The sequence below is a fragment of the Nipponia nippon genome, unplaced genomic scaffold, assembly GCF_047370975.1.
Source record: "Nipponia nippon isolate SJK-2023a ecotype South Korea unplaced genomic scaffold, ASM4737097v1 scaffold_25, whole genome shotgun sequence".
NCBI classification, from domain to species: domain Eukaryota; kingdom Metazoa; phylum Chordata; class Aves; order Pelecaniformes; family Threskiornithidae; genus Nipponia; species Nipponia nippon.
This window is the reverse complement of record NW_028262342.1, coordinates 6,698,663-6,714,772: the sequence shown is the minus strand read 5'-3', so window position 1 is coordinate 6,714,772 and position 16,110 is coordinate 6,698,663. Positions and strand designations below refer to the sequence as shown.

Below are 16,110 nucleotides of genomic sequence, written 5' to 3'. Positions count from 1 at the left end.
CAGACAGAGCACAACCATGCATAGCCTGATCTGGTTTTGGGATCTGAGCTGATGTTTCTGCATGGTGCTAAAGGGAGCTGGCTGGATGAGCCAACCTGCTCGGCTGGCTGAGAGCATTTCTGTACATTATAAACACACCAGCATGTTCTAAGTGTTACCTCTTCTCTGGGTGATGTATTGTGATCTGGTGTACTCCAGCTCTTTATCATGAATCCACACTAAGTCAGATAATCAATTTGATTTTATTTAGTTTTTGCAGGCAGTGCAGGGAAAAGAAGTGTGAACACCCTTGGGTTTGGGGTCTTCCTGGGAGAGCTAAATGCAGCTTCACTTTGGGGAGTGATGAACAATGATCACATGTTGGTAACATCCCCTTGAGAGGGCAGAAAAAATACAAGGAGAAATACAGAGAGACAGTTCATTCTTTGTTTGCAAAATCATTTGAGAAATGAGGAAGCAGGCTCAGAGCTGCGTGTAGGCTTCACATCCCTTTCTGTTATGTTCTGCAGTTCCTTACGCCTTTCCACAGTGACTGTTCACTGAGGAGCCACACTGTCCAAGGCAAGTTTTGGGAGCTAGTCTTCATCACCTTGGAAAGACAGAATCGCTCACCTGGCACTGCTCTGAGATGACATGCAGTTGGTGGGTCTCAGTTCAGACCCTGGGGGAATGATCCTGGGGATGAATGTCTGGCATAACTCTGCCTGGTGGCGTGGTGCAGCTGCTGGCAGTGACTGGAGATGACAGCAGAGCATTGCATTGCCAAAAGCTTCAGTCTTTAGAGAGTGGAATCTCAGTTAAAAAGCTGATTTCTAGGCAACTAATAATATTAGCTTTCAATACAAACCATCTAATTCTGGTTATATTTCATGCATTTGGGGGAAGCATTTGAGCATCTTGTAGAGACGTGTAGGACACCTTGAAAAAAGCTGTTAGTTCTTTAACACTGACCTTCAATGAATCAGAAGTTTCTTGGAGATTTGAGACAGATCCATGTCTTGCCATTTTTACATTATGCAGATGTGTTTGTGAGTTGCTCAACACATGGTCGTTGAGATGTGTTACCCGAACTTCTCTTTATGTTCACTGGTGTATCTGTAGTTTTATTTATAACAAAGCATTTGCCAGTAGCTGTATAGAGCAGAAAAGTTTTTTCTGGCCTAGCAATGAGCTGGGGGCAAACTGAGCAGAGCTTTCTCACCTTTGCCAAGCCTGGGGAAGCATCTCTGCACATAGATAAGTCTGTGCTGGATCACTTGACAGAAAGACTTCGTATTCCTCCTTTCCCCCTGGCCCTCGATCCCATCCTTTTCCATTAGGTTCAGATGTTACTGGCAGCATCTTTTCAGTTCAGTTGTGTTGGAAAACGTTGGTCAGCACCAATGAGAGGAGGTGGTAGATGGTGACATTCCCTCTCTAGAGTGATAGGTTCATCAATACCTATGTTTAGTAGGCGAGCCTTTTCTTACGGCAGGTGGCAAAGCTTTGCCTGCAAATGCTTGACGTTCATCTCCCTGTGGATTCCCTTTGGTTTAGCTCTAAGCAGTGCTCTCCCAGGAGGGGCTGATTGCGTCATGCGCAAGGTCGCCAGTGCAAGGGAGGAACTGCTGCTCATTCAAGTTTGGGTTCTTCTGCTCTGTTTCTCTGTTCTTCCTGCTGTTGCCAATGATGAAGATCAGCACAGCCACCATGAACTTCGTAACCAGGAATCCAGCAATCATATAGAAGACAGTGAAATCAGCTTCAGGAGGGATGCTATGGGGAATCATAAATACAACAATAAAGCTTAGCCATGAAGGGGATGGCTCAACCATTAAAGAAACTCCTGTAGTGTACAATGTGAAGATGGTAACATCTCCTGCAACAGGCAATCCCTGCCTGTGCACAACAGAGCCTGGGAGGCTAGAACAACTATAATGGGTTTGAACTGCAAGACCTCACATACGGATAAATTGTGATCTGCAGGAGTTGTTTTGCTTGGCACTGAGGCACAGCATTCTCTGGGTTGGGAGAAAGCTGCTCTTTAGAAACCACACAGCAGCTCTGAGAATTGTCATGGATTAGGAAGAGGTAGAGAATATGCCTGTGGTGGTATGTCTCTCAGCTTCAAATGGGGTTGCTGATGCTAATCTGCCTTAGTCCTAGGAAGACTACAGATCACAGCGTGAGGAGTTTTATGGCTTACCTGGAGATGCTCTGCACAGCACTAGGCTCCTCTGGCATTTGGGTCTCCAGGACAGCTGATGATAGAAACAGAACAGTTTAGTCTGCAGATGTTTCTGGGTGATATTCATTGGTGTCACCAACACCAGTGCCCCAGCTAGGCATAGATAACCAAGGTGAGACTGGGCACTGGGCTGCGTGCTAGGAGATTATTCTGGGTACCAATAAGGGGATGATGTGTTAGATGTCCTGTAACAGTGAGGTCATGTTGCTGTAAATCAGGAACTAAAAGGAGGCAATGAAACACAGTACCTCCTTAGAGTAAGACAAAGGTAGATGTTTACTAAAGTGAGGCTTTGGCATCTGCAGACACACGTGAAATTTAAGTAGGAACTCAGGAACTCATGGAACTCGGAGCCCCAGGACATACCTGTCAGCACTTCCACTTGCACCTTCCTTAAGCTGTTTGTTTCCCCCAGGTACTCAGTTTTGCACTGGTACAACCCAGCATCCTGCTTCTTGAGTCGCTTCATGGTCACTGTCAGCACCCCTTCACGGACATTGTCACTGATGGAGGTGGTGCCATTCCTGTTCTTCAGGAATGGCAGCCAGAAGCGTCGGGCGCTCACCACGTGCTGGCACTTGGTCTCGTCGATCTGCTTGCACCAGCTCTTTTCCCTCCACCGCTGCTGCCAGGGGTTGTAGGTGCAGTTGACAGAAATGGTGCCTCCCTCCACTCCGTACACCACAGTCACGTTCTCTACAGCGCAGGATGCTAGGAGAGAAGGAGGAGGTGGTGAGCCAAGTCTGTTCGATATCTATCCCTTACCGCTATGTTTATGCTAAACGTCATTTTCCCCTTTTACAACTCTAGTGACGGCTGCTGTCAACTGTAGGGCTGTCACCTGTCTGCTTCCCCCATGAAAGATACACTGTGCTCAGACTCAGAGTCTTGGTTCAGACTGTCTTGAAATATGTCCGTAGGGATCCCTCTTACTGGTGTGTTATTTGGCTCTTGCCAGGCAGCTGTTCTTGGGGGGGGGGGGGACTGAGGGAAGGAGGAGGTATCCACTTCATTAATATTTGCAGATTTTCTGAAGCTCAGGAAATTTTGGTCCTTGCCTTCCCTTCTGGCACTGTGGTGACTGCTCTGGATTGCAGTCTGAAGCTCAACCACGTCACACTTTCTGTAATCTTTGGGCTCCCGCCCAGTAAGGGGAAGCAGTTTGACAGCATGATTAGGGGATTAAATATAAACTTGCATTTTCCTCTGGTCCTGAGGAGCAGGAAGCTGGGCATTCAAGTAGATCGAGTTAGCATCAGGCAAACTGTCTTGATTTTTAAAACCTTTTTTTACAAGGCAGCTCATAAAAACATAGCTTGACCCAATAATGACAAATTGTTTCTGTGTATCTTGTCAGACTAGGCTTGCTGTAACACCCCTGCTTTGCAACATCCACCCTGCTTACCTGCGTACAGCTGCAGCAAGGCAGCTTGCTTCAGGTTTTGGCTTTGAGCTTGGCCCTGCCACATATGTTCATAGTTGCAGATTTGGCTCTGGAGTACCTCTGCTGCGGAAAAGGTCCTTTGCAGTAAATGCCCGTGAAGTTTATCCCCATTTTAAGGCTCTTTATACAGCCAGAGAGAAGCAACACAGCCCTGGAAAATGCTAGAATCAAAGTGATGCCTACAAACCAGTGTCCAACTAGCTGTTTAGGAGGTTACTTCTCAATCCCACTCCTAATTTCTAAAACCAGGGGTTTAGCAATTTTTTTCACCCATTCTTTTAGTATTCTACCAATCTTAATCATGTTGACAACTGGTCTTTGGCTGCTTGCCTTTTTTTTTTTGCCTTAGTTCCTTATTTCTAATTTCCATTCCTCTTTATGGTAGGCAAAGGCAGAAGGGATAGTCTGAGCTATTAATGCTTCCAGAGAGGAGTGCAGTGTGGTATTTGTGGAAATCTGTATTTCCAGTGAAAAAAGTCGGAGGCTAGTGCCTTCTGTGAAACCACAAGTAATGATGAAACAGAAGTAAATTTAAAAAAATAAGCTTTTGTGAGGACTTTGTGCTGGCTGAGCCTTTTAATAACGCTTCTTAGAATAATTTCAACCATTCTGAATGAATGTAAACTAAAATAACTGAAGGTCTTTCAGGCTTGACTACAAGAAGGCATAAAAATGGATCTGTGCTCTCCAAGTATCCAGCACCTACAAGTCTTTATTCTGATACATTGCTCCACTCAGTTGTTCCAGTCAAGGCTTACCTCACCCCATCTCCAGACCAGTCCAGTCCTGTACAATCCCTCTAAGCATTTTAACTCCCTCTCCTGTTTCTCGTGTGGACCCCTCCTCGCCCACAGTTCTGCCCCTTCAGTTTCTGGAACGGCCCCAGGATTTTGGTTTTGGGTTTGTTTTAAATAGAAAGAGCATTGCAAAAAATCTTTTGATCAGAATCATGACATTTGAAGATCTGCTGATGCCCCTGTGGAAAACTTTGTGTCATTATCTTTTCGCCAATTCTGCTGACGGATCATTTACTATTTGTGTTCCTCCTCCCTTGTTGTGTGCTACTGAAAAAAGTATAGCGGACTTTTTTCCAAACTCATTCAGATTTTTGAGACAGGTTTCTGTGCTCCCGAAGCCTGAATCTGTTGCCCTTCTGTGCACTGCTGCAAGTACAGATCTCCAAAGTGTGACTGGAGAGAGAAGGCTGCCAGCTGGGAGTGCCAGCCTTGTCCTGTGCCTCGTTTCTCATTTCAGACGAGCATTGCTTTCCAAGCCAATAACAGTCAAGTGCCCAAGATTTCAGAAATGTCCCCTTCATTGAGTTTTATTTTCCTCCTCTTGAACTCTAGCTGCTGCAGTTTACATTCAAAGCCCTACAAATGCAAACAAATAGGATTTTGCAATGTCACATTTCATTCTGAGAAGGCACACAAGACCTCTGTCAGCAGTGTTTCCTGTCCTGACTCAAAAGGATCCCTGTGAGAAAAGCTGAGCACTTGGATCACCACTGGCCCTTCGTTAAATTAAGGGAAAAGAACAGACTCCAAGGAAGAAGTCTGACATCCGTGCAATATAACTGGGGAGGAAGAGTAGAGTGCAGAACACACTGCAGTGCTCCAGGTTCCCTCTGCTTGCATTGCATTGAACCTTGCCATGTACAGACAGGCAGTGAGACTCTTTATCCATAAGAACTGTTTGTACTGGTCTTCCGAAGAACCGCATGCTGCCATGAAGATGCCTTTGCATCCAGAAAAAGCTACTGTGTTTCAAGACCTGCACAGTCTTTTCCCGTAGCATTGTCAGTAATCCCATACGAGGTGCAGGTAAAGACTAAGTTTTGCACCAATCCTTTAACCTGTCTGTTAACTGAAACCCAAGGCCGTGTACGCTTTCTTACCTGACAAGAAGACCAAGAAGATAAGGTGCATGAGGTTGTCCATGTCAGTTGAGCAGAGAAGGGGACAAGAGAGGAGTCTGGAGACAAGTGAAAAGGGCTCTTGCCCAAGAGTAGCTTGCTTTTCCCCCCTCCTTGCTCTGCCGGAAGGAATGAGCACAGGAACTTGGCATCTTTTTCGTCCTGCATATTGAGCAATTCACCAGGGACGGGCATTTCTCTCGTGGGCTGAAAATTCAGGCATCAGCATTGCCCACTCACAGCCACAATTTAGTCTAGACAGCCTGAAAGAGAGCATCATGTGATGGCCTGAAACCATGGTACTGGCAGTCCCTCTCTGCTCAGCCATGGCGCCTGTCCACCACAGTAGGCTTTACATGCAAGCTTGGCACGGGGTGAATTTCTGGAAAGCCGAAACGGAAAGGGTGGCTCTCATCGAGACTCTGCAGGTAGCTCAGTCAGCATCGCGAGGGTGAAGGGAGGGCAAGGGCATAATCTTGGGGTTTATCTTCAGGGGAAAGGAGGTTTAGAAGAGCCTATGCATGAAGCATTCCTATTTAACATGCAACTGAGGACAGGAAGACAAGAACACTGTGCTGGGTGAAGCTGTGAGGTGCTTTAGATGAGCAAAACAGACATCTTCATTGTGCACCTAGCAGAAAGGATGTAAGGTGAAGCGAGGGGGGCATTGATTCAGAGCCAGTCAGCGCCATACTGATGCAGTAGTTCAGGACTGCAGTTAGGAAGCCTCCTATAGCGTTACCAAACTGGTAGGCTGTGGATGGGTTGCTGGTTTTTCTTTTTTGAATTTATTTACTTGGAGATCTTCCATGCAAGTACGAATAGACCCTGGCTTCTTAACTTGCGTGCTTATCTGCTTCTTAACAGGCAGATAAACCTGCAGGTCTATCTATTCATAAATGTGCCTTCTTTTTCTTTCCTCTAATTAGTGTTTAAGAAAATGGTACCTTACTGTATCCAAAAATTCTCTGTGAGGCTTACTGATTGCAGTTTTTGTTCATTCTCACTCCAGTGAGCACAAATCTGGATTCTCTTTGATCAGCAGCTGTCTCCCTGAAAATGTCTCTCTTGAGCTCAATTGTTTTCTACTATTACTCTTCCACTGTTTGACCCAGCGTAACTGACTGCACGCATAGCAAATATTTAGGGGAATCTTGGGCTGAATGAACCATTTCCAGAACCATTTTCCTTTTCTTTCTGTCATTTCAAGTTAAACACGTCAACTCTGAAAATCTAAAAAAATAGATCAGCTTCCCTGCTGCAGCCGTAGCAAGAGATGGATGTGACTGGCTTGTGAATAGGGAGTGGTTCAGGCCCCTTTAATTTGCCACCTGTCTGCAGAGCTTGGTGCAGCCAAATAAAGCGCCAGGGTTTTTGGTCTTTCGGAGAAACTGAGCTGAGCCCCAGCAAACTCGTTTCATATTGCTCACCACATGACTGCTATAAAAGCAGCAATGTGTCATACGGAGTATCGCTTTCCAAGGCCCTGGTGAGCTTTCCCATGAAACTGCACATGCATTTCTGCTCTCCTGTGACTTTAGAAGAAGCCACAAAAGCTTGCTTTCTATGGTGTAGCCAAAAAAATAAAAGGTGCTGGAAGTAGGCGTGCTGGTTTGTATTGGTCTTCCAAAGAACTTCGAAAGAACCTGCTGCACTGGTGAATAGGCTGGGACGAGCTGTTTAAAGTACAGCACAGTGCTGCAAAAGAACAGAGCTACGTCTGAGACTAGCTGGGTAGTGATTGCTGAAGAATGCAAAGATGCCTCATAACAATGAAGGCCAGAGACCAAGTGCATTGGAAAAACACGTTTGAGAGTTGACGGTGTGATTATCCAGGGTAGCAGGGTTTGATGAGGTCCCAGCCAGTCTAGTGTTCCTGTGGCAGCTCTTGGGAATTGCCAGCCTGCATCATAGCTGCACTAGAGATCCATAAATACATTGTGTGTCTGACTTACTTGGACATTTACATCTGTAAATAATCCACTCTTAATTACCATTGTGTCCCTTCTGTTATATCAGCTGATGTTGAGACCAGCCCTCTTACGCTCATACTTCTTCCTCTGTTCTCTGTGTCATACTTCCTGCAGCTTCTTCGCACAGCCTACCAGTTCCTTGCTCTGTGCTACAGACCTTCCTCACGCCTCTCTCTGGGCTCGTCCTTGCAGTTAGCACAGCAAGCAAAAAACATCCCAGTGCCCTGTCCACTCCTCTAATGCAATACCACGTGGGGTTCCCTTCTTTCCTTTCTCCAGAAATACTCAATTTTGGTTCTCCCTGCTTGTCTTGATTCCACACTGCCTTGGTTCAAGCAGCCAGTTTGTGTGTTCTTGGGGAACAGAGGGTGCAAGACAGCAGGCCAGCCAGAAGCTGTTGAACAAAGTAAGGGCCTTTGATTAGGAGGTGGTGAAAGGATGGGGCAGTCTGCACAAGCTACCCATGGGAAGCCATGCCTGTAACTTCAGATTTCAGCTGCTACTTCATTGTGTTTTCAGTGTACAGGCCTCAAAGACTGCATAAATATGCTGTGGCTGTGGATGGCCCTGAGAGCAAATTCAGCCCTCAAGCATGGAAATAATGGAGTTGTCCAGAGGGTACAGTGTTGGAGGCTCTTGCTAGTGCAAGCACAGCAGCCACACTGAATCCATCCCACAACCCTCCGCGCTCCGTAAAGGGACGCTTGTACATGCGCTCGAAGTGACATCACCTTCATTCCCTCCTACCCCCAAACTCCAGCGTGCACACTCTATTTCTTGATCTGAAGCTAAACATTTAGCTTCAGTTTGAAAGCCTCTTACCATCTTACTTCTTACCTAAGCAGACTGATAAATTTAGGTTACAGGGGAATTTGCACTAAGTCTCAAAAGGTGTACGTAGTACTTAGATGCACCGTTGTTTTGTAGCTACAAGACCTTCTGGTGCTCAGATTCCTACAGCACAATCCTCAGTTTGCACAGTTTGCAATACAGCATATCATCGTGTTGCAATACACCCTCAAGCTATTTGCCTTCAGGTCGGTGCTGGTTCTGCTCATTCCTATAATCCAGTGCTCATGTCCCCCACCCATTACGTGGCAAATGAACCCGGTCACAGCAAGGTTAGAGTTTTATCCCTACAGCACTGGAATGAGTTTGCTTGGCCATAGTAGCTGAACCCTTAGGAGTGGGATAGAGTTTCTACCAGTGAACATATAGTTGAAATACCAAACCCATCCACGTCCAGATGAATACTGCTCTTTTTCAAAAGGTCAGTCCTCAACACCTGCCTTGCCAAAAGAATCTGTGTTTTAATGGAATTGAAGAAGGCAGATGTGCAAGGGATCCTGAGAATTACCCAGCACCTCTGTCTGACCTGAGAGAATCTGTGCACTTGTGGCAAGATTTTCTACTGGCCTCTAATAGGAGGAAGGTCTTAAAATGCATAGGCAACATACACATGGCAGCAAAACCTTAGATCTTTTCCCCGTGTCCATCCACACACCTTCTACTCCCCATTCCCACTTTGTATTACAGTTCTTTTCTCCTATTCTTTTCTGGATTGTTTTGGGATTCTGTGCTTCATCCTTTGTCATTCGTCGGTAACTGCTTGAGTTCAATGATAGCATATTCCACATTTTCATCTTCGGGTTTCCTGTGAGTCTGAATTGGTTCAACATTGCAGTAGAGAGGATCCTCAGGGCTGAGTCGAGATTTAAAGTTCAGGGTAACATATTTTAGGTCTTTGCTGTCATCCTTGGGACTTTCCATTCTTTCAGTGCTGTCAAGCTAGGAAAAGAAAGGGAAAATGCTTATTAACATGATTCAGTGCCAGGCCACAGCTGTTACCAAAAGAACAAGATTTTCCCAGGAGGAAAGGAGAAGCCATGTAAAAACTTACCTTTGGTCACAACAGAGGTGGAAGAACAGAAAGCTCTTTCCTTCATCCCCCTCCTTGATACAGGTTACAACCTCATCGTCTAACCTTGGTTTCTAGTCTCTGAGTAATTTTGCAGAGATTACTAGAATTTCCTCCACTGTGTTTTTTTCCTACTGGACTTTCCTTACATTAATTACCCCCTCTCTCTCCACCTGGGAACATTCCTCTCTCTGGTGACATTAAATACCATTTCCCCTCCTGCTCACAACCACAAATGGGCACCAAGGCCCTCATCAGATGGGTCAGCCAGCTCCTCACAGACTGTTGGTAAGGGATTCAGGTACCGTATGGGAAATCTGTCGTTTTCCTTACCTGTGGTATGTCCTCTGGTTTGTCATAGGTGTCCTCTGCTTGGCTGGTACCTTTGGAAACAGCCAAAATCAGACGTTTTAGAAGTAGAGAAGTCCATGAAATGCCTGGGCATTGCCTGTGCTTCAGGAGTTTTGGGGAAGGCTGTGGGATTGCCCAGTGATAGAAGCAATGGGTGTGCCAGTGGGCCCCATCTACCCTGAATCTGATGAACACATTGCTCTCACTTTAATTCTCCTCTAACATGTTAGGAGGTGTCCTGTGCAGAGTCTGGAGGAACACGCGTTTGACTTACTGGGAGAGGAGATCACGGCAAGGAGCCTGCCTTGAGGCTTCCCAGGCTGCACCTGCCTTATCTCCTCCAGGGCACTGAGTTGGGAATAAGCTCGCCTGGAGTGGCAAAGTGATGGCCAGAGACGGACCTGTTTAGTACAGACTAGAATACAAGGCATCACCAGCCTCCACATACCTCTTCTCTTCTGCTGCTTGCGCCGCCTGATGCACAGTGTTACCGAGCTGATAAGTGCCAGGACGAACATGATGCTCAGGATCACAGAGAGTAGGACAGAGGTGTTTACTTTTGAGCTGAAGCCGGGAGAGCAAAGGAGTTACCAGTGTTAGATGGTAGCACAGCATGATGCTGGCACAGCCCGTTACCAAACAGTGACCAAAAAAAGGGACAGGAATAACTTTTATGCACTAGCTTTTACGCATTTGGAAGGAGGGTCTGGTTCTCCTGCAGCAGTGCTATCTTGATTTTTCTACCTGGGTGTGCCTTCTGAGCTTTTCCTAAACTACTCTCTGGGCTTTAAAAACAAGCCACTGTTCAAAGTTCAGAGCACAATTCCATGATCTCTGGAGTAGGAACTGCCTTTTCCTCCTGTGTTTTGCTGCACCTGCTGCGCTGAAGCTGATGTATGATTGTACTCTTAGGTGCTGCTGTAGTGTTGATGACAGCAGATGTCCAAAGGGGAAAAAAATCCCTTACATTTAACAGCCTGGTAAATGGAAGGATAAAATAGCAGCCAAGGACTGTTTCATTGTTAAATATTCATGGACAGGAGTGAGACAGAAAGGCTTAGGGGCAGAATCTGGGAGCTTCTATTGGTGCAAAGAGCACAGCCCAAAGAGATAAGGATAAAAAAGTAGATAAGCATGTGCATTCCAGAAAGCTGTGACTTGATTTATCAGTTTGCTTCTTTGTAATTACACTCTGGGCAGGAGCTGGAAGAGGAGGGGCCATCTTTGGTAAGGACTCCTGTCCTATCTAATTCCTCTGTAAGCAGGAGTCTCCAGAACGCCCAGAGACTGCCTGCCCCAGGAAGACAGGCGTACTGCGGATGAGACATTGAGAACTCCTGTCTGTGTTCAAGCTCAGAGACTTTCTCGAGGCCTTACCTCAGTGCTGGGGTGTTGCCAAAAGGGGTTGATTGACTTGTGCCTGCAGTACCTGGCAAAGTTGTTCCACCCGATACTGCAATCCCAAACACGAAGAGAAGAATGATCACAACTGGGATGCTTTGCATTTACCACCTAGATTTCCCTGCCGTTGCTACATGGCCGTAAACCCACTCCCGCTGTGACACGCAGCACAGACAAGCGCCCGGGCTGTAAGCTGTGTCATCAAGAGTTGCTGGCAGCAGGCGAAGCAACGTAAGGGTCAGAACGTGGGAGGCAGGCGCCAGGAGCTCAGCTCAGCCCCGCTCTGCTCTGCTCTGCGTGTACCCCCCCCAAGGCACGGCAGAAGGAAGTGCTATAGGTGCGAGCAGACGTGCTCTATGGCAAAGGTCTTCAGGTAGCAATGAAGTACTTAACCGCTCTGTGCTGAAGCAGGCAGAGGCTTGTGAAAACTAAGCAGAGAGCATGGTCTGCGAAGGACTCGGCTGTAACAATTGCTTCCAGGACTGTTTCTGTGCCCAGGGGAGGTTGTGTGTGCAGGAACCCGCTTGCTTAGAGACTGCATTCGGTCCCCCGTGTTAGCAGTTTCGCCTGGAGAATTATGCCGTCCCCTCTTGTCGTCTGCATTGCCGTATCCCTTCAGAGCTGCTCTGCCAAATTCCAGACAGACGGCAGCGCGCTGCCGGTCTGCCACAATCCGGTGCCTAAGCGTTAGCACTTAGGGTTAAAACATCATGCTGGAAGAAAGCCTACAAGTCACAGATCTTTAAAATCCGGGTCTAAAGGTTGTCCTCTCAGCAACCAAGTGGGAAGGTCTTAACAGTCTTTGAAAGCCAAGGGATGAGTTGCTATAAAGGGGCAGAACTGCTACCATGAGAACGACTGACAGAAGCACCTCTGTGAAAACCACTGAGGCTGCTCTCAGGTGAAGGAGAAGCGATACAGCCCATGCGTGTGGTTCGGTTCTGATCCCTGTTGCCATTCCATAGCATGGGTGGTGTGAGAAGGTACAATGCTGTAGGGTTTGGGCCGGCAAACGCATGCGGATGTGACGTGGGAGGTGGTGTAAGCTGGGCAGTGCAGAGACTAGGGGGAGGGAGTAGGAAAGAGAGTCTGGAATCTACAACCAACCATGTTTCCCTACAGGTCAGTACTCACCCTCGGAAATACTGAGCGTAACCTCCGCCATTCGGAAAAGATGAGACTGTTCATAAAGCGCACACCAGTACACACCGGCGTCCTGTGCCTCCAGCTTCTCCATGGTGATGGTGACAATCCCGTGCTGGGTGTTGTCCTGGATCGTGACTCGGCCTTGCTGAGCTGTCCTGAGGTACCCTGAGCGTTTCCAATTCGTGTGGACCAGTACGGTACATGCTTTCGCAAGTCCCTCTTTGCACCAGGCTTTGGTCGCAGCCCCATAGTCTGAGACGCTGTACAGACACTGGACAGAGACATTGCCTGACTCCTTGGCTGTGTACTGTTGGGTCCCTGGAAAACACCCGGCATGTTGGGTGAGATCCCAAAGCAGGCACAGTGGCACCCCTTCCCCATCCCTGGAATACAGGCTGTGGGCTGAACACTCCCTGGATGTCCGTCTACCTCCAGACACGAGGAGCAGAAGGGGACTGGAGCCAGATTACTCGTGCAGAGGCGAGTCTCAAATTGGGTGGGGTCCTGTCCCGTTCCTTTGGTTCCCCCAGGGACCACATGCTGACAGGCGCTCAGCCTGTAGGGATCGAGGAGGCGAGGACCAGGGAGGGGTGGCAGCTGCGGGGCCAGAGCAGGAGCAATGCCTGGCCGTGGGGGAGGCCTCCAGCAGCGCCCAGCGTGGGCCAGCCGAGCGCCGAGCTGGGGAAGCTGCTCCCGGAGCCCCTGGATCGGCCCTGCGGGAAGCAGTTGTGAAGAGCGGCCCCATTTGCGGGAGCTCATGGGAACCTCCCCCGAGTCTCTGCTGGCAGCAGACAGAGCGTGAAGGGCCAGGCTGTGGCTCCACAGGCCCAAGGGGCAGCCGCCAGCGTGCCCGCCAGAGAGACAGGCAGGCGGGGGGAGATGGGCGGCAGCTGTGCGGCGGCAGCGCTGGGCTTCTCCGTGGTGTGGCGCAGGACGGGAGGGAGAACAAGCAGGGGAGGTGGGGCTGAAATCTGCCAACGTCCACCCTTGGCTGCCAGTAGGTACTCACTCTTGGCCACAGAGAGCCTGACCTCCATCATCCGGGTGAGACCAAGGCTACTGTAGATTTCACACCAGTACACGCCGGTGTCCTGGGCCTGCAGCTTCTGCATGGTGATGGTGACAGTCCTCTGCAGGCTGTCGTCCTGGATCAACGTTCTGCCTTCCAGAGCTTTGCCATTACGCCGTGTTGAAGGGTAGTCTGTCCTCGCCACAATTGTACATGTAGTCGGACCTTCTCTTCGACACCAGACTTTTGTCCCTGTGCTGTACCTCAGTGTGCTGTACGGGCACTGCACAGAGAGACTGTCCAGCTCCTGCTTGTGCAACTCTGCGAAACAGCACTTGTGGTCACTGACCCGCGAGCAGCGGGCACACGGGCATCCGCCCCCCGGCCCGAGCTGGGCACCTGGGCCAGCCTCTGCCCTGGGCAACTCCCTCATGGACGGCCCGCCAGTCAGGGCAGGGGTGAGGCAGGGCAGGACAAGAGGGAGGCGAGAGCCTGCAGGGCCAGCCGGGTCTGTGGGGCTCCTTCACACCGTGCCTGTGTGAGCGGGGAAGGTGGGGAGCGAGGCTGGCGGGGGGGGGCTGTGGGGGCCGGGGGCAGCCGCTCAGCTGTGTGGGAGAGGGGGGACGGAGCGGGGGAAGGAATGATGTTGCTTTCTGACAAGACTTGGGTTTGTGTGGGGAAGAAGGTACTCACCCTTGAAAACATTCAGTGAGATCTCCTTTAGTGGGTAATACCTGTAATCGTCGTAAAGGACAGCACAGACGTATGTGCCCGAGTCCTCTGCCTGGAGGTTGGTCACGGTGACGGACACGGTCCCGTTCGTGGGGTCATCCTCTATTGTAACTTTCCCCTTTGTGGCCTTGAGTTTGTACGGGTATTGTGTTGTCTTCACTAAGACATTGAGTTCTCCATCTGTCATGCGGACCCAGGCTTTCTGCAGCTGGTAGCCAGCCGGTGGTGTGTAAGGACACTGGATATAGAGAGTGCTTCCTTCCGATCGGCTCTCCTCAGCGCCGGTTCTTTGGGCATGGGGACCTGTAAATATCAGATGTGGTGAGGGAGAGGGGAGCTGACGCAGGGCTGCGCACCACCTCCCGACGGACCTGGGGAAACTCTGCCTCCGACCTTCCTCCGTGGGCACTTGTGGCTGGAGGAGCTCCGAAACCCGAGATCCATTCCCCTGATAAATTCACCCGCTTGGAAACGGGAAGGTTGATTTCTGGTGAGCAGCGTTGAGATTTGAGCTGGGACCACAACTGTGATTTAACACCCGGTGTCTTTGATTCCAAACCCGCAGAGATGTGGGTGCAGAGGTGTTGGACCTTGAACCCTAAATGGAGCCGTGCGTGGCGCAGTGTTTGGAGCTGCCCCCGCAGCCCGCCCCCTTGTTACGGCCCCTTGCCGCAGGCAAAATGGAGACCAGTCCCTCCCCACGCAGGGGTGGCAGTGGTGGGGCTCAGCCGCCCCTCAGGGGCCGGGTGGCCGTCTGTAGGGGGTGTGGGGATGGGACAGAGGGAAGGAGCAAGGGCAGCGAGCGTGCTGGCGATGAAATGCTCGGCCGTGGCTGGGCCTGAGCTTGCCCCCAGCAGCCTGCCGCTCCTCCGTGCCGCATCCTCCGAGGACGCCCAGCGACCCGGGGCGCGAGGCCGTGCAGGGTGCGGGGCCGTCCAGGCACCCCCACGTAGGCAGTCCCTGCTCCGAAGGGTTTATCCGTTGGCCCTGAGAGAGCCTGCTGAGGAGCTGGCGGAAAGACAGTGATTGCGGGGGGAGATGCAGAGAGTGGGGCAGAGGGGCGAGGCCCACCTAGGGGCAGCTCTGCCGAGAGCGGTCTGTGCTGGACAGAGGGTGCAGAGTGCTCTGCACACACAGCCCGCGTGGGTCGGGCACTGAGAGACAAACAAGCCTTCGCAGAAGGAAACAAGGAGCTGGCCACCGTCCTGCCTCGATTCCCCAGCCTACCACATGCTGAAAGCTTTGTGCTTTCTGCTGGGACGGCAGGGAGGCCCCCGGAGAGCTCTGTCCTGACCCAGGGCTGCCCTTGGAAGAGCCGAGCGGGGCCAGGCAGTGTGATGGGAAGTGCTGACTGGGGGAGGCGCGGGGGCTGCTTGGGAGGCTGCGGCTCTCTGCTCCCCGGGTGCTTTGGCCCGAGAGCCTAGAGGAGCCAGATGTGCGGTGGGGGAACTGGGGCTGCCCCTTCCCTCCCCATCCCTGCCGCGAGTTGCCCATCTCGGAGTCCGGCCGGTGTTGGATTCCCCCGCAATGTGGAGCTCCGCGGGCAGCGGGAGGTGGGGAAGGGTGTCCCCTCCCCTGGGTGCGTGGGAAGCCTGGGGCACGCCCAGCCCTTCTCTTACCTGGGAAGCAGAGCGGCAGCAGGAGGAGGACTCTCAGCTCCATGGCCATCCTCAGGCCCAGGGAAGGGGCATTGCTGGGGGCTGCCCAACGCGTCCCGCTCAAAAGCGTCTGCCTCGTGAGCCCTCCTGCATCACAGTGACGCTGCTGGAGGAAGTGCCCGAGGTCTTGCTGTCCCACGGAAATCCTTCACCACGTTTTGCAACACGACTGATATGAAGATAATTTCAGGGTGCATTTGGGGAAGCGGCTGAGGGCAGAGCTCGGCCCGTCCTGATGGCAAAGGCCCTTTGCTGCTCTCACCTGGCCGTTGTCACGCTGTGCCCTCAGGCCAGCGGGGCGCTCCTTTGGCTGTCCCGAGCCACGGGAGATGGAGC

The 16,110-nt window shown here is 50.5% G+C and overlaps 2 protein-coding genes across 3 annotated transcripts; both read right to left on the bottom strand.

Moving 5' to 3' along the window:
- Nucleotides 1-223: 223 nt before the first annotated feature.
- LOC104013159 (triggering receptor expressed on myeloid cells 2) lies at nucleotides 224-5,845 on the bottom strand. Of its 2 annotated transcripts, XM_087761996.1 has the most exons (5): nucleotides 5,569-5,845; nucleotides 3,633-3,734; nucleotides 2,594-2,938; nucleotides 2,186-2,240; nucleotides 224-1,755 (listed from the first exon to the last, which is right to left on the bottom strand). In XM_087761996.1, exons 1-5 carry the CDS (start codon nucleotides 5,609-5,611, stop codon nucleotides 1,539-1,541), a joined length of 762 nt encoding a protein of 253 aa, XP_087618122.1. In that variant the 5' UTR covers nucleotides 5,612-5,845; the 3' UTR covers nucleotides 224-1,538. The 2 variants fall into 2 exon arrangements, with proteins under 2 accessions (XP_087618122.1, XP_009463903.1); XM_009465628.2 differs by lacking the exon at nucleotides 3,633-3,734.
- A 1,206-nt stretch (nucleotides 5,846-7,051) lies between these two features.
- Nucleotides 7,052-15,988, bottom strand: LOC104013216 (polymeric immunoglobulin receptor). Its single transcript, XM_087761991.1, has 8 exons — nucleotides 15,736-15,988; nucleotides 14,078-14,419; nucleotides 13,385-13,705; nucleotides 12,364-12,693; nucleotides 11,206-11,281; nucleotides 10,277-10,392; nucleotides 9,811-9,860; nucleotides 7,052-9,347 (listed from the first exon to the last, which is right to left on the bottom strand). The coding sequence occupies exons 1-8, from the start codon at nucleotides 15,782-15,784 to the stop codon at nucleotides 9,141-9,143; spliced, it is 1,491 nt and encodes a 496-aa protein (XP_087618117.1). The 5' UTR covers nucleotides 15,785-15,988; the 3' UTR covers nucleotides 7,052-9,140.
- Nucleotides 15,989-16,110: the final 122 nt, after the last annotated feature.